Raw genomic sequence first — 25,633 nt, forward strand, 5'->3', positions numbered from 1 at the left:
GAGACATATTTTAAGATGTGAAACAGTTGATGTAATTACTTCTATTAAAAGTTAGTTTTCTAAAAATATTTGATACTGAATAGCATTATTCCTCCATTATGAGATTTGTTTGCCCATAAACACATTTATAAGATGATGAAATCCATTGGGTTTTTTGTGCAAATAAGAAAGTGATTAATTTTCTTTTTTAAGCTCCTTACATGTTATTTGGTACAGTACACCACTTCAGAAATACAGTGATAATCTAGAAATTTTTGGAGGAAAAACCTGGCATGATATTCCTTTCTTAGCTACAAAACTTCATGACAATTACAGAATACTACAGCTTTCAGTTTACTATCCTTTCATAGCTCTATTTTATGAGAGCAGTAAGTGATGAAAAAAGAAACAGACCTAAAAATTCTTATTGCAGTAAATTGGCCCAAATATAGTACAGTCCAGGTCCAGCACAAAAGATAATCTGTGACATAGAATACTCTAACAGTTGTCTGCAGGGGTGGAGTCTTGTCCTACCACGCTAGAGAACACTGTGTCCAGCCTGGAAAGGCCATGTAACTCCACACCACTCATTCAAGAGAGAAACTGGGATGGATATTGAAACACTAGCATCAAAACCTGGTCCCACAAATGTCCGTGATGTCTTAATGATATAACCCAGTGTGCCAACATTGAAGCATTTGGAATCTGGGAAAAAAAAAAAAAAAAAAAAAATTGCATGTACTTTGGTACCAAGAAAATTAAAATCCTAGTTAACTTTCTCCATTCTGTGAAGTGTCAACCACAAGCCACATCTACAGAAGTTCATGGCTGTAAAATTGGCAAAATGGGACCTCAGCTTTTCGGGTTTCTCCCCCCCCCCCTTTAGTTTTGGTTTTGGGAGTTTTTTTGGGTGGGGGGCAGGGAAAGAGGAATTGATTTTGTTTTTCCTAAATGTATGTAAAAAAAAAAAATTCTCAGAGATCCTGCTTAAAAAGGTAGCTCACAGACTTATAGATAACTAAAGCATATAGTGGAGGGGAAAAAAGAAAACTTTGTTACAGCAATGTCATCTTGTATTCTTGAGGTTCAGACTCACAGACCATGAAAATACACATGCTTGGAGAAATGAAGCCCAGTATTTCAAAATAGCACGTAAGCGTTCCTTTCATGCTTCGAACTATGATCCCAAAATCTGTGTTCTTGGTCATTCTACAATGATGTTGACACTCTTGATAAATACCAAGTTGGGTAGTGGAGGCTGCTGAGCTGTGAGAAGATAAGTGACCTGGACCTACAGATAACCGCTACTAGCAGCCAGCTGAGAATTCATTTTTTATTCCCTTGCACTACTAACATTGGGGGGGGGGGGGGGGGGGGGGGGGGGAGGAAAGAGAATGATATCACTGAAACAAGGAGAAAATTACAGCTAGTTTTATAACCTTGATTAGGAAGAGAAGTTTGGTTATGATTTAAAGTTCAAAGTTAATCATGCCAAAGATTAACTAAAGTTTCAAAACACCCAGGAGTTAGCACAGACTCCTTCACTTAATTGTATAGCAGTTGGTTTAATTAACATAGCTTATAGAGGGGACAAAACCACAAAAGGGAAAAAAATGTGGAAGATCTAATAAGTAGGTAACACTGAGGTCCTAACAGAAGTAGTAGAAATAATTACTATTTGCATTTGGGGCAATATGTATTGCAAATTATTGACATAACCCTCAGAATTTGTATTTATTATTCATATTTAGGGGCTGGAGGGCCTCGGTTTTTACAGCAATTAATTAATTGGAATTAATGTATAATATACATGGAAATTATTAAATATTTCACTTAATAGAAATATGGATGGATAGATAACACTAATGTATATTATTAAACAATTCAATCAAGTCAGTCCAAATAAAAGCATATGTCTTCAAAAAGATGACAGTGCTTTTCTTGTGGTAGCTTTTCTCAGATGAGGTGGTTGACAATGAATGGATAAAAAGAACACACAGCAGGTGGACCCCAATGTTCAGTTTTCCCTTCTAGTAGAGACATTTAAAAAGATGCACTTAGTTATATATAAATACTTTTTAAAAGGTCACATATAAGGAAGAAAATTCCCTTTACAAAAACCCCATCTGTTAATACCTACTCATTTTTTCTTTTTTAGTGACGCATACTCAGTTTTACAAGTCTCAATCCATTCTTCACTGTAGTAGCATTTTTTGTTGGTTATTTCAGAGCATTAGCTGAGATCAGGAAGCAAGGAGCAGAAACTACCCGCCCAACTTCAGTCTGCAGCTTATAACCATAAAGATACATTTATCCTTTCTTTAAACCCCAAAGCGCTATTAGAACCTGCTATACTTAAAATGAATCCATCAAAAAAAACCAAAATTGATAAAAATAGGATTAGCACAGGTATCAGACATCACTGGTTGAATTCAGGCTGTGCAGCTTAGCTGGACTGAACTAGTATTGTTTAGTTCACGCACCTTGACAGCTCCTCTGCTCCCTGAGGCAGGGCCCTTCACGTTACTCAGTGTTACAAGTTCTGTAATTTCTAATATTTTTATATATCAAAAAAATTGACCTCTGGTTATTCTGAGGGGCCCTCTCTTAAGAGAAGGGAAATTTTAAGGGGGGGGGGGGGGGGGGGGTGGCTTTTAAAAAAAGGCATGGGATCGATTATATCCAGTAGAGCCTCTATGTTCTATATCGTGACCTATGACATAGGTAAATCTGTAATATTGACACATTCCAACTCTGAGATCAATTAATCAATATTTCAAAAGCATTGTAAGGTAATCCTTTAACAAATCCTGTGTTAAATTATCAGTCCTTTTTCATTTCTGTGTGCCTCCTAGGACAATGCACAGGGAACATTTGCAAATCCCTTCCAGGGATCCTTGGCATTGCAGTATGGAGTTCGGTTCATTCCTGCAGCCCCAAGGATTACATGAAGCCTTCACCACTACTACTGGTTAACATGAGAATAGCAGGGAGGCTGCTCTAAAATGTTGGTGAATCAGGCAAAAAAATTACATATGCAATATGATTGTGGCCTCTATGCTGCAGTGATATGGTTAAAAAATTCCAAGAACATACACCCGCACAAAACAGTACCAAGTAGCCACCAAAATTCCAGCTAACCCTCAACTGCCAGTTTGAAAATCTATATACATTGTGTATACAGTACAGCTTTTTTATACTGTACACTATATGAAGTATAGAACAGCCAAATCCAACTCATGGTGCGGTGAAGGGTAAAAATCAATGGGGGAAGTGAGAAAATACAAATAAGTTTCTTCAGGAAAGCGACTGTTGTTCTCAACAGGAACAATAAGAGCAGGTTATAAAGAACAATGAACAGAAGCTGGCTGTTTCAGAGATCATTATTGGTGTGACTAGAGACCATGGAAAACACAGAATAGGACAGGCACAAACCAGCATAAGTCCATTTGTGGTAAACATGTCACACAGTATGCAGAAATATAGGAAATACTACTTTTTTTTTTTCCTTGCTTTTTCTTTCTCTCTGTCTTTTCTCTTTGTTTCTTCTGCAGTCTGATTACAGTCTGTCTTCGTGTCAAATCACGCATTTGGTAGAGTAAAAGAGGAAAAAAAATTATTTGAATCATAGCAACCCAGAAGCAGAAAGTGTAATTCAAAGACTGAACTTGAAAAATTATGAACTGTGTTGTAAACAGAATATTACCTCTTTTTCTGGAATGCAGCATGGAAATATAGGAAATTTCCATTTAAACAGTGCCAGATGAAAAACTGGAAAACCACAAAATCTGAAAAATCGCTGAATATGTCAGCAAAGCAGGGTGGAACAATATTAGAATGTGTGTTCCACAAGAATTAAGCGTTCTACCTCAATCACTTCTAAAACAGAGGGAAAGTATATAATCATAATTTTTATACTTTAAGAACTGTAACCCATACAATGGGAATGATCTCCTGTAAATTTAAATATTTACAGCATAGTTACTTGCATCTGATTTATTCACTGCAGACTAAAAAGGAGGTCAAATGATTCACACTCAGACAACTGCTACTTTTCACTATGATTTACTTATTTTGTATTGACTTTCCATTTCATGCAAGTTCCACTAGAATGTACTCTAAGCACAACAAAGAAGGAATGCTACAAATAGTGAAGTATTTGAAAGAATATTTCACTCTCCAGACACTAGAAAAATAGACTGCAAAATAAAAACATTGCCCTCTTGAAATCTTAACACCACTTTCTGCAAATAGAGGTTCTTTCACTCTCTTTCTGTGTTAAGTATCTTTCATGGTATCACTGAAGAATAATCATCCCACTGAACAGATTGGTAAAATCCTTCCTCCTGAAACAAGGCAGCTTCCTATACAGGTTTCTCAGCTGTGATGTACTCACTTTTCTGCACCAAGTTTGTCTTTTATTGTTTACCTAAATCAACCAAAACTAATCAAGCATGTTAAACTGATTTTATTACTGCTTAAATCTGCTTAAGCTTACAGATAACGAATGAAGCTAAACTGATGCAAGATCTTGAACAGGAACAAAAGCATGAATAAAGGAATGAAACTAATGATTTCAGGTAAAGAACTAATGTTAAGATCAAAGAAGTTCCATGGCTGGTTTACCCTTTTAAAGTAGACAATGTCACCTCAGTTTTATATTTCATCAGTAAGAACTGATTGCCTTGAAAGGTGATTTTGAGGTTGCACACATTCACAGTGAATTTGAATCCTGCACTACTTGAACTGTCATGAACATAGGATAAGGTGCTGTTTGAAGGTAATGGTATTTGTTCCATCTTTGTCTTCCAACAATTTGGTTTTGTCTTACTGTGTTGCTCTGACTCGTGGTCAATCTGCAGTACAAATCATTGGAGTGTGAATTCAGTGACTGACTTAAAACATTAGGACTATTCAGATCCAACAGCTTCAATTCAAAAGCAACTATTATTAAAATAATCAATACATTAAGATTCATTGTCTAAATAAAAGAACCTGCATAATTAATACATAAAAGTCTCTTGTGTTTCCAAAAGCATACCTAAAAACCACACACCTTCAGGACCTCCTTATTTTTTCTTAAAGCAATCTCAAATAAAAACAAATGTATATGCAGTATAGGACCACAGAGGACAAATACTTAAAAGATATCAGACTTGACTAGCTTGCAAGTAACTCTATAATTCTCAATTTATTTTAAAATAAACATACATGATTCCTGGATTACACCTTGTATTCCAAACCATGCAGTTTGTGATCATGGAAACAAGATGCTGCCATGTTAAATTTCACGTAAAAGGACTGGCAGAACCTGCAAACTTGTTCCCTTGCCTTTTGAGGAAGTGTCCTTCAAACACTGCATAATTGCCTTTTGAGGAAGTGTCCTTCAAACACTGCATAAGCACTTCCCTGTCAGTCAGAACCTGGGACTATATATATTAAACACACAGAAACAAATAAGTACTTTGTCATTTCCACTTCATCAGTAGAGACTGATATTCCTGGTTCAAATCCTAGGCTTGTGACACCGTTTCCTAGTTCTAACTTAAGCACTGAGGATAAAGTCCTACAAAACAAACAAGACCTCCTCCCCCCCCCAAAAAAAACAAACAACAAAAAAGTTTGTGTCAGTACCTCTTCAAGCTGTATCAGCGTACAGCCATAGGAGAACAGAATTAAGTTTGCCAAAGTTACGATAAATACAGAACTTCTTAATTTTGTATTTTTGTCTCTAGGAAATTATAAAACTCTGCCTCTTGTAACTATACAAATGTATTATCAGAGCTTTGGGATCACCAATAGTTAACACTGAGCCTTCCAATGCTAAAAAACATTTTCATTGCTTAAATTCCAGTACTCACTTACACTAGGACACAGTAGAAAAGTTCACAATCCCAGTGGTCATGCACAGCAAAACAGATCATATAAACTTTCTATTCTCTTCTGAATTGCCTGCCATACAGTGCTGCTGAAGGTAGCCATTGGCTTTGAAGGGTATCAGCCAGGTCCAACAGGATGAGTTTTTGCAATTCTGAAAAAGTCTGCCTCCAGTTAATTTCAAAATCTGTCTTAGCACTGTAATTTTTTTCACCAATGTACCACATTGTGAGTTGGACTAATTATGGGTTCCATTTCATGTGAACAGTTAGACATGTCATGCTTCTGAATGTTAAGGTAAAAAACAGAAGTCTGAGTAGCAATCTTTTACCATGACACAAAAATCTACATATAAATGAGCGAGTCCACTGACTTCAACTGAGCTCTTTCAATCCAGTTCAACTGAGGATCTGGCTTTTACTCTTTGTTTTGAGGATACTCTCAAGGCATTAACGCTAATTTCAGAATGACAATACTCAAAAACTTCCAAGCTATGTGCTTAAGAGACTAAATCCTGTCAAAAGCAACATAATTTAAATACATAATCGCTATTTTTATATTCACAAATCTCTCAGCAATATGGTGCTTGGTTCCAAAACACAACAACAGCTCATCTACACATTTTCAGCATAAACAGCTGAGAACTAAGATATCCTTTTGAGGGAAAGAATACTGAAAATAATGCCTAGGAATGAAGAAACAAGCCTCCCTCAGTGAAATGTTCAAATTAGAGGCTAGATATCTGAAAAAAATTACCTGGGTAAACATGATTCTGCTGTAGTACAGGGATTGGATCAAATCATTTCAATGCCCTTTCTATATTCTTATTATTTTGTTTTTATTATTGTGAGATATTAGACCTTTGGCTCCACCTGTCTCTTGGTTTACCATTTCTTATGTCCTCAATGGCCCGTATCATTGTGTGGTAAGCCTTCACAAGTTGGATGCTCACCCTTGACACCTCATATTCTCCAAGTAGAAATGTGGTATGTCCTCAGCAGAATTAATTACCCAATGGCTATTGAAGGTAGTCATCTATGTTTATGCACCAAAAGATGCAAATCTGTCTGTACTCACCCCAGTGGACAGACGCAACCTGAAACACAAGGAAGGTGTGCTGAGAAAGTGAGGTTTAGCAGCTGATTCTCACAAGTTCTCTCTCTGATGAGTTCAGGATCAACTTGTGGATTACTGCAGTTAATATAAATCTGTCCAACTGGGCAGCTGTGTACTGGGGGAAAAAAGTGACAAACACATTAGTCTTCCCACCTGAAATTTTGTATTCCATAAAGGTATGCAATAGATTTAGATTGACAATATGTTAACACAAAAGCGTAACATCCAGTAACATCCAATTGCCTGTCTCTCCTGAGCATAGTTAGCTTCACAGAACCCCTATAAATCTCATACAAAATACTGAAATGAATATACTCGTTTAATAAAGGACATGACTTTCTAAATGGTCACTTAGGAATCAGCCCTCCAAAACAGAAATGCAAAGTACTACCAACAGAGAAACAGAAATCAACAAAAAGCATAATAAAAGTTCTGAGAGCTGGATGCAACTTTCCATGCTGGAGCCACTGACTATGAACAAAACAACTCTACTACATGATGGCTTTTAGGTTGCGCTGAGCATACTGTGTATGTGCAACAGAAATGCCCAAAGTGGTGGCAGTGTTTTAAAGTGGTTTTGGTTGGTTGCTGGGTTTTTTTTATTTATTTATTAGGGAGAGAGGTTCTGGATAATTGTCAAATCAGTACAACCACCGCCTTCAGGTGCACAGGGAACAGATTTCTGCTGAAGGCCAAAGAGTTGGCAATTCTAGAACTGAAACCTCAAATAAAAGTCCTTCTCACTGAAGTAAAAGGAGCATCATAACAGTATGGACCATAATACTTAATGACATGTAAAATATACTGTAATAACAAAAAAAAAGTAACAAGTGCTTTTTCTAAGTATGACACAAGAAATATTATTTTTTCATATTTCAGTTACTCAGGGTTTGTGGAGGAAAGAAAAAATATCTGGGAAAAATTAATGCCAGTGTTCAGTTCCTACAACCGTGTTTTAGGGGGCAAAGCTAACCTTTGCTCTACTGAAGTTCTGCTGTTTGTCATGCAGCTAAGCATGTTTACATTAGCAATCTAAAAAAAACTAGTATTTTAAAGCTCTGGGGAAAAATATGTTGCTCAGCTTTAATAGCATTCTGGACAGTTATGCTGCTGCTTTGCACCAGCCTTGCTTTCAGTCACACAAATGTGTAATTCCTGAATTACAGATCCCCTCCTGCAAATTACTCATTTGTAAATATTGCACAATCTTCTACTACAGATAAGGGGTTCCACAGAGATTGGAGGATACATATTCATTGAAATTGAAGTATCTTTTCTCTCTCTTCACTCACCTATTATGTTGTTATCACAATTCATTACTCCATCCCTGCAGTGGCTGCAATAAAAATACATCAAGATGTAAAGAGAGCCAGGAAGATCTGAAATATTAATGTTTTCTGTTCAACAATGAAGCATTCAGTACGAATCAATACAAAGTAACTGTATAAATATGTTTGCATTGAACATTAGAACTGTGGATACAGTCTGCATTGCATTAACACCTGAAGAATATTAATTATGTTTCAAACTCTTGCTTTCTGCAAAATGTTACTATAAGTTAAAATGCCTGGGCTAACATAAAATTACATACAGAAATACACCACTATACTGCTCCCAAAGACGTCAGTGCAGTAAGAACAAACCAAGCCCTGCACATAACAGAATCATCATTATGTAAAACAAAAATGCAATGAGCAATAGCAGCAAAATGAAACAAAACCCTAAACCCAAGTACGTACATGTTACAGCAAGCTCTGGGAATGTACTCTTATATGAACATTCTTAACACTACTATAAATGCTCCATTTTCCACACCATCAGCTTAGAACTCTGCTGAAAAGCAAGCTATTAGTTTATGTGAAAATCTTGACAATATCAACAGTTCTTAACTTATCCCATAGTTGAAGGTAAAACCCCAGTGTTGAATATAATACAATCACAAGCTATTGTGACTGCAACAGTTTTTTTGAACTGAAGTGGAATGACTTTTCCCCATACAAAACACAGTAACAGTAGACTGATAACTTCCTCTTTTCTCAACCACTCCTCTTTTCTCAACCACTCCTATCATGGATCATGAACAATCTACACATCTGAAAACATCTCCTAATATAATGAATTTCTATCTCATTGTCCTGGTTTCAGCTGGGATAGAGTTAATTGTCTTCCTAGCAGCTGGTACGGTGCTATGTTTTGAGTTCAGTATGAGAAGAAACTGATGTTTGCAGTTGTTGCTAAGTAATGTTTAGTCTAAAGTCAAGGATTTTTCAGCTTCTCAAGCCCAGCCAGCAAGAAAGCTGGAGGGGCACAAGAAGTTGGCACAGGACACAGCCAGGGCAGCTGACCCAAACTGGCCAACGGGGTATTCCATACCATGTGACATCACATCCAGTATATAAACTGGGGGGAGTGGGGGCAGGGGGGATTGCCGCTCAGGGACTAACTGGGCATCGATCGGCTGGTGGTGAGCAATTGTACCGTGCATCATTTGTACAGTCCAATCCTTTCATTATTACTGTTTTCATTTTATTAGTGTTATTATTATTATTATTATTATTATTATTAGTTTCTTCTTTTCTGTTCTGTTAAACCATTCTTATCTCAACCCAGGAGTTTTACTTCTTTTCCCGATTTTCTCCCCTATCCCACCGGGTGGGGGGAAGCGAGTGAGCAGCTGCATGGTGCTTAGTTGCCAACTGGGGTTAAACCACGACACTCATTTATAACAAAATGAGTGTTTCTACTATTTTACTGTTCTTGGGTCACAGGAGGAAACAGTGATGCAGTTGCTAATTTTTATCCTCACGCTGTCTCAAACTAATTTTGCTTCAGCAATATGATGGGAATCTGGAATAGCAACCTATTGTGACTATTATCAGAACCAACTGGAACTACAGTTCATAATCAGAACCTTTTTAGGTTGATTTTGAAAAAAAAATTTCAAACTACTCTATGCTAACCAAAATTCAAAATAAAAATTTTAAGTTAGTGTATCATAAAGCTTGTAGTATGTATACCCATTCACATAAGCAAAATATTAAACAAACAGGAACCAATAAAACATGTTTCCCCTGCATATCACAGTTCAGCAAAGAAACAAGCAAACTGCATAAATCTCAACCCTAACAAGATACTGTATGCAGGAAAGCACTGAGCAACATGATACTGTCTGCCCCTATCTAATTCCAGCCAAAATAGTCTAGTACTTTTATAAAATGGTAGCAGATCTGATAGCAACTCATTGTCAGGAAAAAATGTAGCAGCACTGGCTTCATTTCAGGTTCTGTGCTTCACTAGAGAACCTGAGCCCATGAACTCCAGCACTATTCTCCCATTTTTTTGCAACGGCTAAGACGTCCCCCGTACAGCCACTGCTAGTCTACAGATTCAGAATCAAATTCTGTATATGCTACAGCCATTCTACTGTGATGTTTGGAGTTGTGGATACACCCCAAAACACTGCAGGGCAAGTGTCCTAGTTCAAGGACTTCACAGTATAACTAACCCAACAGGCAAAGCAGTACCAAAGGGAACTGACAGGGAGGCAACTCAAGAGCTGACACAACAGCAATATCACAATGAAAATATTTTAAAGAACTGGTTGAAAACAACAGAACAGAAAGGCTATTCCATAGACAAACATGAGAAAAAATTCCAGTTTGAAAGTAGAAGTTCCAAAGAGGAAGTACTTGAGAAGAAAAAGGACAGAGAGAGCATAATAAAGATCATAATTGTTTCTAATAGAAAGAGTGACACAGCAAGCCGAAGTCATGACTAAACAGGAGATACAGATCTCTTATTTTATCTTAAGGACTAGTAGTTGTAAACCACTGGATATATATTAACATGTTCATGTTGAACATAAGCTGCCGGATCCTGAATAATTCCACTGAAATCAACAGAAAGATTATTTTCACCTGTAGTCATTTCTAAAAAAATGCATTTGTGGATGATCACATGATCAGTGTGCGTTCAGCCAAATATCTACCATAGCACTTAGCACGATTAGCTAAACTAGACCCTGGAGGAGGAGGATAAAAGGACACAAATCAAAGACTCTACCAGGAGAAGCCCCTTCCCATGACTGCCAGTGCTGTCTGACACATGTTCTGTGAACAAAAATATCCAGGAAGGCAGGCAACAGTGCACCCAAACTTTGCACAGCCCCATATGCAGAATGGGTTGCCTGGTACTCTCCAGGGAATCTACCCTAAGGTAAAGGTAAGCTAACTCGATGATTAAGATACAGATTTATAACAATCAGTATTTATGGACACTAGGCTGCTAACAAGAGTAAGAGTGAGAACGAGTGTCTGTTTTTACTAAGTGTCCCCACTGCAACAGGTGTCTGAGAATATTAATCTCTTATATGGCCTTTACAACAAACTAAAGTATTACTCTGATCTATCACAGACATGATTTGGTCTGTTCTGCTTTTAATTAAGTGTTGTGCTTTTAATTAACTGATAGAGGCAGTGAGAGGTCAAACATTACTTCAAGAAAAAGAATTCTGAAAGCTTGTTTTTTACAGAACTTGTTGTCCACATTATTTAACCTTTTCCAGATAAAACTAACTGTTGAAAAGGATGCATCTGGCAGCAGCCAGAATAGTTTAACAAGTTTTCTTCTTTAATGTCATGACTAGGCAAATGGAAGAACAAGACGACAAGAACAAAAGCTAAATGTAAGGAACAATAACAGAGATGCTTATTTACCTTTGGCTGCAGTTGACAGTTATTTGTGTTGTTTCTTAGTGATAAAGCCACATTGCTCTTTTACACTGATTCTATACTAGCAAAGACAGATTCTTAATAATTGTTCATAAATGGATTTACAATCTAGTATAGGGTAGGAGAATAGCAATGAAGGTCTAGCAGAATAGACTTGAATGGACAGTCAGGAAATGTCTGGGGGTTTTTGGAGCTCTCCACATTAGTATGGATCTACAGAATGATAGTGGCTTTTCTCTCTACCTTGCACTTCAATATATTGGATTATAAGCATAGCAGCCTGAAAACCTAAGTTCTAAAGAAACTCCAGACATGCATAGAAAACAGATGCAGGTTTGTTCTGTATGTGTCATTAGAAAACAACAACAAAAAATACCAACAGGCTAGCCAAAATGATTTGACAGAGCTCTTAAAAAACAGACACCATTCAGTCAGAGGAAGAAATAGTTTTGTATCTTACCATTTGCCCAAAGATGTCATAACATTTTCTCCAGGGGGATAGTCAATTCCTTGAAAATAACAAGGGCATTCATTTCTGGAGTAGAGGAAAAAAAACCCACGTAACTGTGATTAACTCAAATTGAAGGAAGAAAAAAATTCCCATTGACATAATTGCTGTTCTAAGTTCGATTGGTTGCTTTGTTGGTTTTGATGATGTTTTTTGGTTAGGTGGGTGGGGTTTTGGGGGTTTGTTTTTTTGGTTTTTTTTTTTTTTTAAATACAAGAAATTGATCTCAGTAACTACTGATACATTCTGTCATATAACTTGAGCACATTCCAAACGAAATCAGTAACAAAGGAGAACCTCTACATTACAATTGACACCTTTTGTATCTCTTATATGCCAAAAACCAGACAATATGTAACAACTAGCTTTGGTGTGATGTTGGATGAGCGTCAGTACTACAGAAGAGCCATTTTTGATCAACATACGGGTTCTGTATAATTCTAAGATCCCGCCAAGTTTACAGATGAATAATATCTACAAGGTTACATATTTATAGCTTTTCACTGACTTGAAATACAGTGGTCTAAAATACTGAGTGTGACTATTAGAACTGCACCTTTACCTACCTCTGTACACAACGTTCAGTCTTGGAATTCAAATACATTCCAGAGGGACAAGCACAGCCTTCAACACAATCACTGCTGCACGTCTCTGGCACAGACAGTGCTTGGCAGGTTCTGCCACAGGTAGATACACAAATACTGTACTCCTTTGTATCTTCACATGAAAGAGCTGTCCAAATGAAACAAAGCTCTCAAATTACAGTGCAAGAGACTCAAGTACCTCCCAACAGTTTTCTGATAAACATCTCTATTCTTTCATTCCCAATCACATTAAATTCCACTAAAATTGCTATCTTGGCACTATGCTGTGTAAACTACACAGATGTAAATCCGCAGTAATAACAAGTACAATGAAGTCTGCGCAGTTAATCCAGATTTACACTGGGGAAACCGAACAGTTGAAGCTTTTTTTCTTCTGACTCTGAAAACACCTGGCTCTTGTGCATGGGGCTTTGGGAAATGGACAGCATCTTGAAGAAAATGTTAAAAGCAATAAATAAAATGTGTGTACTTTGCAGATGTTGCACAATACCATCTTTTCTTTTATATATGTATCCTATAGAGCTCTAAATAAAAAAAGATCTGAAGTTCTTGAAATAATAAAGATTCACATATTTTAAACCTGACAAGTGTGACTTTTAAAATCTATTCTAATAAAACTATACTCCTAAAAAAGTAAAATAATATTAAATGGTTTGAACGATTCATTCAGTCATAGTGGACACAGCCATTCATGCCATAATGGCTGCAAGCAAGCTAGTCTTTTTAGATGTACACAGAGGTGTTCCAGCTTGAGGTACTTAAGCTGGACCAACTTTCCAAAATCCTCTTTATCATGCATTACAACATGGATAATTATATGATGTGATGAAAACTACCAGATGTTACATTCCTGAATGTTCCTTAGAAAAGATTTTCAGCCTTGTTTATGGAGCCAAACCTATTGAAACATCAAGGGTGTCAGTTTAGGGTTGTTTTATAGGGTTTACAATTCTATAATTAAAAAAAAAAAAAACAAACCCAAACATAAGGACACTACGTGTTTTATCAATATCTTCTGCATCACTGAAAGTTCATATAAACTAAAGAATTTAATATTATTGCACTCTATAAGGAATAATCCTCTGAAGACACTGGTACTAATTCTGTCTTGACAAAAAAAGAACCTTGCCCTGTACACAAATGATCGTGCTAGAATTAATCCTCTTCTCATTTAGAAGATTATATCAATTTATTTTTATCTTCTGATTGTCATTGTAAAGTCCTCAAACAGTAATTATTTAAGACTAGAAGTGAAAGGCAACTCACCACAGTCTGGGACACCCCCTCTGAAATCTATCACAACTCCAAATCTTCGGCAATGATGAGCATAATGGGCCAGAGCAGAGCAGAAACAACTCTGTCCACATTTGCACGTGTCTCTTCTGCACTGCTCAAAATAGGGAACGGGACTCAAATAGGGGTAGCACGGAGCAAAAAGTTCTTTTGTAAGGATGCTACAAGCTTCTGCTGCATAAGACGCTATACAAAAAACCAGATTAAACACTGTTTCAGTGGCAGAGTTTTAAAAAGACTTAGAATAAAAAGTGTCTTCTATACAATGCAACTGATGATGATTATGTACTATTGCCATATATATCCTTCTGTCTTTAACACCTACATAACTGTACGGAAGGACAGAAAAGTTAGCTGCTCATAGTTTTGAACTTGTTCTGGGAATGATTTTCAGGTATTTGGAAAACTTTACAATAGGCAGACAGTGCCTACATATAGTCTCCTATCTATAAACTGATTCATGGATGTGGGTTAGGCAGCAGATACTACACACCACTCAATGCCTTTCATAAACTGAAGAGAGATGTAATCCTGTGTGTTTAAGTCTTTCCCAGTAACTTACTTCAATAGGTCAGTATTTTAAAGAATAATGTGGTGTTACCCATTGTTTCAGTTGCATAAGGCTGCAACCACACCCAGAGCTGCTAGGTTGGGGTAGCACTATCGCACAGGAGAACAAGAGCAGTATCAAATAGGTACATAAGAAGCACCAAACAAAGCACTCATCTGAATATCTGAATTCTGAATGCATTAAATAATTGTGCAATAGTGGTCAAAAACATGTTATATTAGCACACCCAAAAAGAGATAAATTTTTATTTCCCACAAAATAAGAGAGATGCATAAACTAGGACTCCAAAGTTCCTTTTCCAGAGTTTCTGACTTCCTGTACAGGCCACTTTTGTCTACATTCATGTCCAAACCCACTATCAAGAATGCAGCTTCTTAGTGCTGCATATTGTGTAAATACTTAGAAGACAGGATGACATTGTAGCAAGAGACATAATGATTTCCTAGCACTGCTGAAATTACAGACAAAACCTTAATCAATATTTTACCTCTGTATCTTGCCTAAAAGCGTGTAGAGTCCAAGACAAGTGGTAGAAACTGTGAAATGGATATAACTGATGATCTACAAAGGTCATCATTATTAAAGGATGTCTTAGTGACCATCTGTGGTCCTCATGGCATCAGCCACTAGCCTCATTCCCCAACTGTAGACTTTCAGCTGAATGTAAAGGCTGGCAGTGCATAAGTATCTTTCTCCTACTCATTCTCCTCCATAGCAGACAACTAAATCAAATGTTTAATTTGTTCAGTATTTTCAAAAATGCATACTGCAATATTTTTGAGTCTCCATCTTAACTAACAGCATCACCAATATTAGACATACCACAAACCTTTAACGCATGTGTAGCTTTACACATTGTAATTGCATACCAGAAATAAAAAGGGAGTATTGCAAGTGCCTCTGCAAGTATGAGAAAATATTTAAACAATACTCTACATGATTTGTCAGGGGATCGAGCTCAACAAATGCTACCTGTAAGTATTCATTTTTTCAGTGGGTAGGACTGGTTATTACTTTACCTGATCAAACTAGGATAATCAGCACAGATGTAATAAGTAGAAATGCATTTGTCAATAACAATTGACCTTCACTGCCCACCTGCCTGCAGATGAATATCACAGGGATCCATTTGCGAACTATCATGCACAAGAATGCATGCCGATGAAGTTTTCCATGTGTTTCCAAACAGCTCTGGGGTGCTTTCAGTTACTCCAACTGGAGATCTTTTACAAAACAGAAGTCAGTCACAAAAGATACACTGAATTTACAGAATGGTCTCAGATTTACCACCCCCTTCACAAGAGCTGATTTAAGCTCCCCTTCCACTGTTCTATATTCTCAGGCACTCTCCCATAAAGCACTGCCAGCTTAAGTTTCAGGACTCCTCTTCTTTCCAGGCAAAGGCCCAGAAAAGAAAGAGAATATCTGCTCTAGAGCCATTAGATACTCCATAAGGAAGGACAGATGAAAACAGACGAAGTTCCATTTTCACAAAACAGAAGGAGGGAGCACCACTGTCATGAAAGCCTGCACCCTCATTCATCACTGAGGCGGCAGAAGTATATCTGATCCATTTTTATCTCTCCTCTACCTACAATTTCCTGTCTGCTCCTGGGTAGCTGACTTCCCAGGCTCTCTAGTCCCTGCAAGAAAGAAGGAAGAGAAATCCAAGAGTTCAGAGATATAACTCCAAAAGCAATTGGATAGATATCCATGAGGCCCAGGTAAGCAGAGGCGCAGCAGAAGCTGAAAGATAGAAAGACTTTGATCAAATTAACCAAGACACATTAATATTGTACAGGGAGAATGACTGAAACAGTGCATTAAAATATGGGATGTGACACTCCAGGGAAAATATTGTGTTAGGCATACAACCAGCAGTATTACTTCTGGTAAAGTAGCTGGGGTGGAGGTATTGCAAAGGACACCACCATCTATGGCAAGTCTCCCAAACCTGGTGTGGATCAGGTGTTTTGTGTACATGTCAAGACGCTTGCACGCTATGGTTGGTGTCATGTCTTGGCACAATTCGTAAGTTCCTGTAGTTTAAGGGCTTTATTCACAAACATCAACCACTGAAAAAGCCCAAACATCGTCATTAAAAATACACTACAAAACTTACTTGCTTCAAACAGAGAAATACTTCAAGTAGTTTTACATAAATAATATCTCTTGAGATCCTGTATCATGTTTTCCTAGTCTCATTATAAACAATATTCTGGTAATACTTTTTAATCTTTAAGATAAAAATTATTCAAAAATCCACTAGAATGTGTGTGTGTGTTTTTAAATGGGAACTATTATGGAGAGCTTTCTCATTTTTCTATTAGTTTCAATTTTAAAAATTCCAACTCTTTTGAGAGAAGATGTTCTCCTACTTTCCACCCCCCATCCCTCCCCCCCTTGGTGAAAGAAATATTCTGTCATACTCTAAATTCATGTTCTCCTTCTCCTACTTCCATTAGGCTATTCGATGCCCTGGAAGCCAATTTTCTTCAGTATCTGTAGGAAACATGCTGCAAAGCAGCTGGACAAACAGCAGTCTTGACTGTAGTGCTCAGGCAGCTCTAACCACCTTTCGCTGCATTACAACAAAGTGAAGCTCAGGCAACAGCCAATTCCTGTTGCTGGCCTGCAGACACTGAACAACAGAGGCTCTGTCAGAGAGAGCAGATCAGAACTTGCAGCAGAAAATAAGAGCTGGAGAGAGATAAAGAGGCCTGCAGGAAGGCAGAAAGTCCCTTATATAGGCCACTCCGTATTTTGGACAAAACTTTTCAGATAAACTAGCACTTATGAGTCATATGTATTTTACTGTATTTTTATATCAAAATATTTTAAGCAAAACCTGGCTTGATATCCTATAGTTGAAGTTACAGATTTTCTGTTAGCAAACTAAAACCTCCCACCTATTGCACTAACACAAAACTTCAAAATAAATTATTCTTGGTATCTATCCATTCAGCTTCAGTACACACTTCATCCACCACTCTAACTGTAGATATTCATATACTGGCAAATAAAAATCTTGCAGCTATTCATACAAAAAGTCATCCTCCATATTTCCATTGAAGGTTCCACAAAGGCCCACAGTATCATCTTTCCACCGTCCGTCAGCTTGAAGATAAAGCCTCAGTCCTTCTCTGTCATACAGTATCTGTAATCCAATATGTGTCTTTACTTGAAGAAATAGAGAGGAGAGTTTCCGTATTTCAAATAACTCTGGTGAGTGAAAACAGAGATTGTTGAAAAGCAAAGGAAACCTGCTTTTAATTTGCATTTTGTTTCTTGTCATTTCACTGCTTGTGTTGTATATTATTTTTATGTAAGTTACATTTTTTTTTTCCTATTAAGGCCCTATTTTCCCCTAATCATTGATTTCTCATGCAAGGTTACACCAATTTAGACTTTAAAGAAAACAAGAAACTTATGACAATCACCACACTTTTAAAAAATGCAGAGTTCACTGGAATATTCATAAAGGTTAACTAAAAGCAAATCAATTTAAAGATACAAACATTGCAGACGATTTATTTTAGACAACCTAATCCTAACACCAGCAATGTGCTTCCTGTATTAAAGCCTTTTTTGGGAAATTCCCAAAGAGCCAAGGCCCCACAGACATCAAATGTACTAATGATTTGCATATAAAACTCTCACTGAAGCTAACACTGAATCTCACAGAACACAGTCACGTATTTATATGTGGAATACTTGCTAATATCTTCCAGGGAGGGAGAGATTTAAAAACTCATCGAAGCAAAAAGAAGCAAAAAAAAATTTTTGCCAGGAAATCTGTAGCTTATCTGCAAGGGGAAAGAGGGCTCCTTCTATTTATATTTACTTGAGTTGCTTACAAAAAAGTGAAAAGAAATTATCCAGTCAAGAATCAGAGAAAAGAATTTCCCCTTAGAAAAGAACTAACCAACCTTGTAAATGTGAGGGACAGCATTTGGACTTTAGAGACAGAACATAATCTTAACATAGACACTAGCCCAATACAGTTACTGTATAACTCCTACCATCAGCAGCTAATTTGTGAAACATTTCATAAGAAATTAAAAATGTTGATATTAACAATATACCACTTCAGTATATTAGCAATATGGACAGTATCACAACATACACACATGCCATTAAAATACTGCTTTAGTGCTTGATACGAGTTAAATGCTTACATATTATTCCTTACCATCTGCATAAGGCAGGTTAATTTTGTATTGGTCATAGACCAAAACATCTCCTGATTGAGTCAGAGTCACTTGCCTCTTGGGGTCCTGCTTAAGAATAAGGCTGATTGATTGGATACATGATCCATCCTGGTTCTACAAGTAAGAGCAAAACAATTTAAAAAAAAAAAAAAAATTTAAGTAGGATGAATGTTAAATAAGAGTTTGAGTAAAGCTATAATTAGTGGGGAATCAAAAATTTTCAGTTGTCTTGCTTCTTAGCTAGCAGAGCGCCCTTGGAAAACATACATCTTTACAGCTAAGTAAGAAAACTTAGTTATTTTGAATGATTTCACATGTGTGTTTAAATATAACTCTAATCTGTTATGCAAATACAGCTCAAAAGTGGGATTTGGAAAGAGAAACTTAAACAATTCTTAAAATAGCCTAGTACAAAGACACCTGCAATTCATGAGACCCCGTGATTAAAGACCCACTGAGGCTGAGTGAATGCTCACAAACAAGGCTGCATTATCCACACAGCAGTGCACAGAAATCAGTATTTGTACTTTAAAGTGTTCTGATATACCCAGATTCTTTTAAAGCGTATTTAAAATATAAAATTCTTTTAAAGGCAAACAGTAATGAAAGATAGAAGCATCTTGTGAATCATTATTTAAAACAGCATTTAAGTTCATTGTTTCTGAGAGGAGTTGTGGTGTATGTTCATACGCTCCCTGGATGAATATTGATGAAAGAAAGGCAGCATTGTGTCAGCAATGTATCACGACATCCAACTGGCCTGACTTGCTTATTTTGTTACTACCAGTCCTTATTCTTATTTCGATTTTGGCTCTCTAACTCAAAACAATATATAGAAAAAACATGAAAAGGAATACTGCATTTCAGTCTGGATGAAACATAATCCAAAGAAATCCTAGATCAACCTCGTTTACCTCACTCTTCAGTGGAACTTAATTGTCAACATTACCAAAAGCAGCTAATTGACTGAAATCCTAAAAAAGTATTGAGACTCATGTGCTAGAGTTTCACCATATAAAGAAGCTACATGCCCTACACAAGAAAATTTCACAACAGCTTAAATATCAAGAATTGAATTCAAGTTAACTGCTTTCATCAAAATGGAAGTCAACTATAGTACAACACTTGCTCTGTGTTTGTTAGGCTGGATTTTTTTTCCATTCATGATTCTGGTATATCATTTTCAAGTTTCTAAGGAACTCATTAGGGCCTATGCTGATATATAGACAAAGTTGTTTTTAAACCTTCAGCCATTTTTTTAAACTTTAATTACTTTTAAAGGTGGATGATTCCAATGCAAGACATGAATGCCCACATGGCCCGTATTTTATAAACTTCAGCATGAAGAAACACCCAGACAGAAAAGCCTTTAAGACAGCCTAAGAGAAGTCTTAAAGCAAGTCCTGAAACTGGTTGGTACCTAAATGAAGTCCCAAACTACTTAATATTCCTGCACGTTTTATGTTACTGTAGTGATCTTCAACTATTCACCATACCACGCAGGTAGAAAGCAGCACAAGTCTGAGGCCTATTGCATATCGAACATTTTCAACATATCACAGTAACAAGTACACCTGTACTAAATAACATGGCAACTAGCCAGATAGATGATTAACACTAGTCAGTTCCTATCAAAGTTTCCAGCCCAGGACTTCCACCTTTCAGAAAAACTACAGGTACTTTGGCTTTCGAAGCCAATAAGGAAAGAATGTTCATTAATGCATGCTTATTAGTCACAGAAGATTACCAGATTTTTCTTTATAGAATGAATTTGATCACTGCTGAATTTTTTAAAAAGAACATTCTATCTCAGAGAATTAGGTACAGAGGTGAATCGAGAGATGAGTTGAACTTTACCATGTCAGCATCCTGTAATTCACTTTGATACATGCTGAAAGACTTCAGAATCATAGTCCACCTTCTACTTTCTCTTTGCTCTGAGAAGGAATTAAGTTTCTGCCACTCCTGCTATAATCAAATCTCTTTACTATAGCTTCTAAGGCATCAGCTTATTTACATTGGCTTAATGTGGCTGGATAAAGTTAAGAGACTGCCTATTCCCTGCCACCTACAGAGGAAAGAGGGAACACCCAACTGCTGTTTCTTCTGCTCAGCCTCCTTCACTGCATGACCTCATAACGGTTTAAAAGATACTCAGGAACAATGACAAAAATTGGGTCCAGCCACTTTTGGCACACTATTTGTTCATTTTACTCTTATCTTAATTATGCATCTTCAATGTCTCATAATGTCTTATATACCAAAACATACAAAAACATGTCTGAAATCACTTAGTCAAAGAGCAATCTAGGTCTCACTGGAGGAAATTTCTCATTGATTGGATCTGGCCCTGAGCTGCAGTCTAGAAACATCCAGCAGAGGTGCAGGAGGCTGCACTTTCAGTCCCACTGCCTAGAGTGAAGGCATAACTGATGATGAAATACTGAAATGTTAAGCATCTTCAGTGCTGAAAGAGGCACTGAACAAGATTTAGTAAAAAAGATCCCTACCTTTGGATAGTCGCACTAACAGCAAAATTATACTGTGAATAGCACCATTCACAGTGCAAACAGATTAGGATGTTCAGTTCAAAGATTTACACTTTTATCCAACTCTCACTGACTTTCACTGGGATTTGCCTAACACAGGGCAAATGTTGCCCTACTCATTGAAAACAATTACTAGAGCTGTAAGGATCTCTGAACGCTAGCACATGGCTTTGACAGATGCTGAACTAGCACAGAGCAGATCATCTGTCAGTCCTTCAAGTACCATGGACACACAAGTCCACACAGTGTGTGTACAAACTACATTGAGAATTTCTCCATGTCTAAATAATAGTGCAAGAGCAATCTTTCACCAACAGTTGAAATGATAAAATGAAACTTGAAAATAGCAAATTATAAAAGTAACTGTAGATATTTCATCAGGTCAACCAGCTCTTTTGGACTGACAGTGAAGACAGACATATACATTGTGAAGCCATGCTCCTGTAGCTTATCTTGCTGTCTTGCCTCTTTGCTAAGAAATTAGGTTTCTGAGCATATCATTCAGCAACAGTGGCTACAAATAGACAATTTTGTCAACCTTTTAAGAAGCTGAAAATAAAAGAAAATAAAAGAATATGCATAGTGGACCAGAGACAAGAGAACAACCCACCATAGTATATACATTACTACACAATATTGACAAAAGCTTTATTATTCCTTCATGCTGAAGGAGAAATTTTGCCTGACAATTATTCTCTGTTCCAATGAACTGTTTCTTTCACAGCACTATCCCTGCCAACTTTCAGCAGGTGTTTTCACAGGAATGGCCATTTCTCTCACTAAACACTTAAAAAAGATTTCTATGTTCAGAAGACCTTCTCATCATACAAACTACAAAGTCAGTGAGGTTGTCACTGAAACTCAGATAAGGTTAAGCTGTGCTGATCACTTGACTGATTCTCCTTCCAAAAAGTGCTTAAACAAAGTTTCACATCATTTTGAAATAACTTGTTGTCTGATGACTGTTTGTGTCACCAACTCTAAGGCTCTAGATGACTGGATTCTTTGTGATTCAGAGAGCTAAAAATCTCCCCAGGTATTTTCTTTCTACATTTTTTAATCTACTTGAATGAGATGGGACTGATAAGTTGGTTTTTTTAAAAAACAGCACATAAAATCTCAAACCACCAAGAAATATGAGCTACTGCACTACAAATCCTTTAGCTTCCCATTTCAATTCATTAATTTTTATAAACGGGAACAAGCTCATGGATGGTGCCTAGGGAACTGTAAAGCAGCACTTCTACCAAGTGCTACCAGCTAGCTGATAGTTAAGACAGTTGAATAGCTGCACTGAAGCCCCACATTCTTGCATTAACAGTACACAAACTGTTCTCATTGCCCTCTCACCACTTGTACATTGATAATTAAATTAGCAGCATGTAACCCTGCAACACACCACATAAACCTCTGATCACCCAGTTAATGTCCAGAATGCTTCACTCAAACCTCTGTAAAAGGCTGTCTCTATTAGGGACTGATCAGGTTAGCTTTGCTAAAGGCTAGGTGAAATATGAAGCCCAACGTGTAGTAAAAGCCAAGAGAATCTATTTTTTCACCTACAAACCGCTTGGACATAGAGACACATTAAGCAAAGTCCCTAAGTCAGGGTGAAGAAGATACCAGAATTAGTGCAAGGCTCTTTGCAGTCTCAAAAGCGCTGCAGAAAGCCAACTAATTCAACTATCACTTCCCCCAACAAAAGTATCGCCACAACAACTAAACCGAAAGGCACATTTCTGTCTTTTGCAGAGATAAGTGTTCTGTAACACAAAAGGGAATGAGACCCACAATACATATCCTGCACATTGCCATAGCAGATATTTGCTCCAGACCTCTGTTGTCCATTGACGGGCTTTTCAACAGGTCAGGCTGAAACGTATCTCACTGTGGGCTTCCACGAAGTCAATCATGCCTCAACTTTTATTTGATAAAAAAGCTGCCTACAGTGTTTTTTGGGGGATCCCCTTTGCTTATCTTCAACCATATAGTACAGGACACAGCTTCAATATACAACCACCTTCCTCAAGCTTCTTTGACTCTGCCAAGTTCTGAGAATATTATGCTGACTGAACAGACTTATGCCTATGTTGAATGCCTACATTTACCTTTTGTTTCTCAGCTATTCTACTTTTTTTTTTCTTCTAGGTGATGATACGAACCTACTCGATGACTCGGGATCCCAAGGTTAGCACAGAATGAAGCCAGCTAAACTCAATGAAATCAGAATAAGCTAAGTGAAATGTGCACTTGAAGTGGGGAATTGTAGCAACGATCAGATATACTGCATCTTGAAACAGTCTCAATCATCCTATCAACAGGAAATAACTGGCTGGATCACCAGATTCTTCCCAAGCCAAACAATGCACACAGAGGTAAAAGGCTAGAAGTTTTTTTAACATGCATGTTCTTGCCAAGATCTCATTTCACAGCCCCCACTGTAACTCTTCTACCTCAAGGAGCTAGAGGCTATTAAGAGCATAGCAAAGCAGTCTTATTCACAACACAAGAATCCACTTGTTCAACACTGGTAACTTCTACGCCTGTCACGTAACTTCACCTGATGTCCTGGTGCACTTCTCCTAGGAACCATAGAAGAGATAGTAGGACATTTCCTTGCAGATCATCCACTTGGAAAATATATTTGGTCTCTATCTAGTGAAGCTATTTTTCTTGCCTCTCACTTTTTATCACTGAGATGAGAAGGGGAGTCCATGTGCTCAGTCTCCCATCGCTTACCTGGATTGCAAATAAATCATTTCTATTGTAATAAATTTGTCAATGCTGCTTTAATATGACTTCCTTCTGCTTAAAGGTCTTTTCGGTCACATAGAGAAGTAGGTTTTAATGCAGAAGGACAGAAAGACTTTAGTGAAATATGTCTTTAGAAAGTGTGGCATAACAACTAATATGACCATTTTTATTCTCAGGGAAATCTCAAATGCACAAACAATATAAGCTGCAGAGAACAATGAATGCAATCATTAGTTTAAAAGGACTCAGAGAATCACACATTTATTTAGAACACAAAGGAAAACTAGTAGAATTAAGTGTAAGTAGTTACCTCCACAGAAGTAAAAAGTAATGGTGCTAAATCTGATTTTATGTGAAGTATTTAACTGCAACAATATCGAAGCTCATCATGCTAAGAACTAAAATTCTGGCCTAACATACTGTATATGGTCTAGAAATACAGCAAAGAGTCATATTTAAGTCTATATACACTTCAAGTATCTGTACAGCTACTCCTAGGTAAAAATTGTTACACAAGACCATTGGAGACACAACATAAATCTGACCAAGATATAAAGTTTAACATCTTGCTCCTACAGCAAGTCCAGCAGCTTAATAAGTAGGCATCCACAAGAGCATTGTGACCCTAATACAAATGTGGGCCAAATTCTGAGTTCTACATATGCACATAAGGGCAAAGTCAGTGAGAAAAGCCCAACTGCAGAAGACAGCTCAACTCAGTCAACTACACTTCTCACACCACCTATATATGTCTAAGGTCTATTCTAACTTGCCTTAACTTCCTCAAAATTACAAGACCTATCAAGACTGTAGTAAGAATGAAATGCTGTAGTACAAATCTTACCGGTGTTCTATACCTCACAGATACAACATTATAATACATGCTCAGAAATCCATGTACACAACAACAAAGGAAACAGAATGGGTCTTGGACATAAAGCAGATTAAATATTTAGTGACTTCTGCGTCCAGTATCATAAACTTTCAAATATAAAGTAGGAGCACTCTTAGTATCAGCTACATATATGCACATGCATGTTTGGTTGAAATAAATTATACAACTTAACAACACAGATGCATACATATCCCCATGTCCGAAAGAGCTGTCCCAAAAGCTATCCAAAGTTTTTCATATAGGTATAAGTAAAAGTGAATTTCAAGCTGCAAGAACAAAGCTGAAAGAGAAATCTATATTCAAGGCACAAAAAAGTCATTCTTCCTTCAAGCAGTAATAAACAGTAGGCTTCTTTTCTGCTGGCTGCAAATCCACAAAGATGGACTTAGAAAGCTCAAGAAAACAAGTCATCATCCAGGGTTTGTTGCGTGAACCACCACATGCTATTGAATGAACTCAGTGAACACTGAATCAGAACACTAGTATAATCTTTCCTATTTACCGCAAGCAAACATGACAATTTCTGTACAGACTTCCTCTGCACT

General features: G+C 37.1%; 1 protein-coding gene across 4 annotated transcripts in view; it reads right to left on the minus strand.

The window, feature by feature from the left end:
* OTOG (otogelin) overlaps nucleotides 1-25,633 on the minus strand; it is a 110,958-nt gene that overhangs the window by 61,656 nt on the left and 23,669 nt on the right. For all 4 annotated transcript variants that reach the window (XR_003926878.1, XM_030038772.1, XM_030038771.1 and 1 more), the window contains 8 exons: nucleotides 18,872-19,004; nucleotides 17,724-17,901; nucleotides 15,778-15,902; nucleotides 14,082-14,294; nucleotides 12,777-12,942; nucleotides 12,163-12,237; nucleotides 8,265-8,308; nucleotides 6,934-7,087 (listed from right to left, as the gene is read on the minus strand). Coding sequence is in view for 3 of the 4 variants with exons in the window: in XM_030038772.1 (XP_029894632.1) it covers nucleotides 6,934-7,087; nucleotides 8,265-8,308; nucleotides 12,163-12,237; nucleotides 12,777-12,942; nucleotides 14,082-14,294; nucleotides 15,778-15,902; nucleotides 17,724-17,901; nucleotides 18,872-19,004 (1,088 nt within the window). In the remaining variant the exon portion in view is untranslated. The remainder of the gene's footprint in view (nucleotides 1-6,933; nucleotides 7,088-8,264; nucleotides 8,309-12,162; nucleotides 12,238-12,776; nucleotides 12,943-14,081; nucleotides 14,295-15,777; nucleotides 15,903-17,723; nucleotides 17,902-18,871; nucleotides 19,005-25,633) is intronic.

Source organism: Aquila chrysaetos, chromosome 16 (genome assembly GCF_900496995.4).
Source record: "Aquila chrysaetos chrysaetos chromosome 16, bAquChr1.4, whole genome shotgun sequence".
Taxonomy (NCBI): Eukaryota; Metazoa; Chordata; class Aves; order Accipitriformes; family Accipitridae; genus Aquila; species Aquila chrysaetos.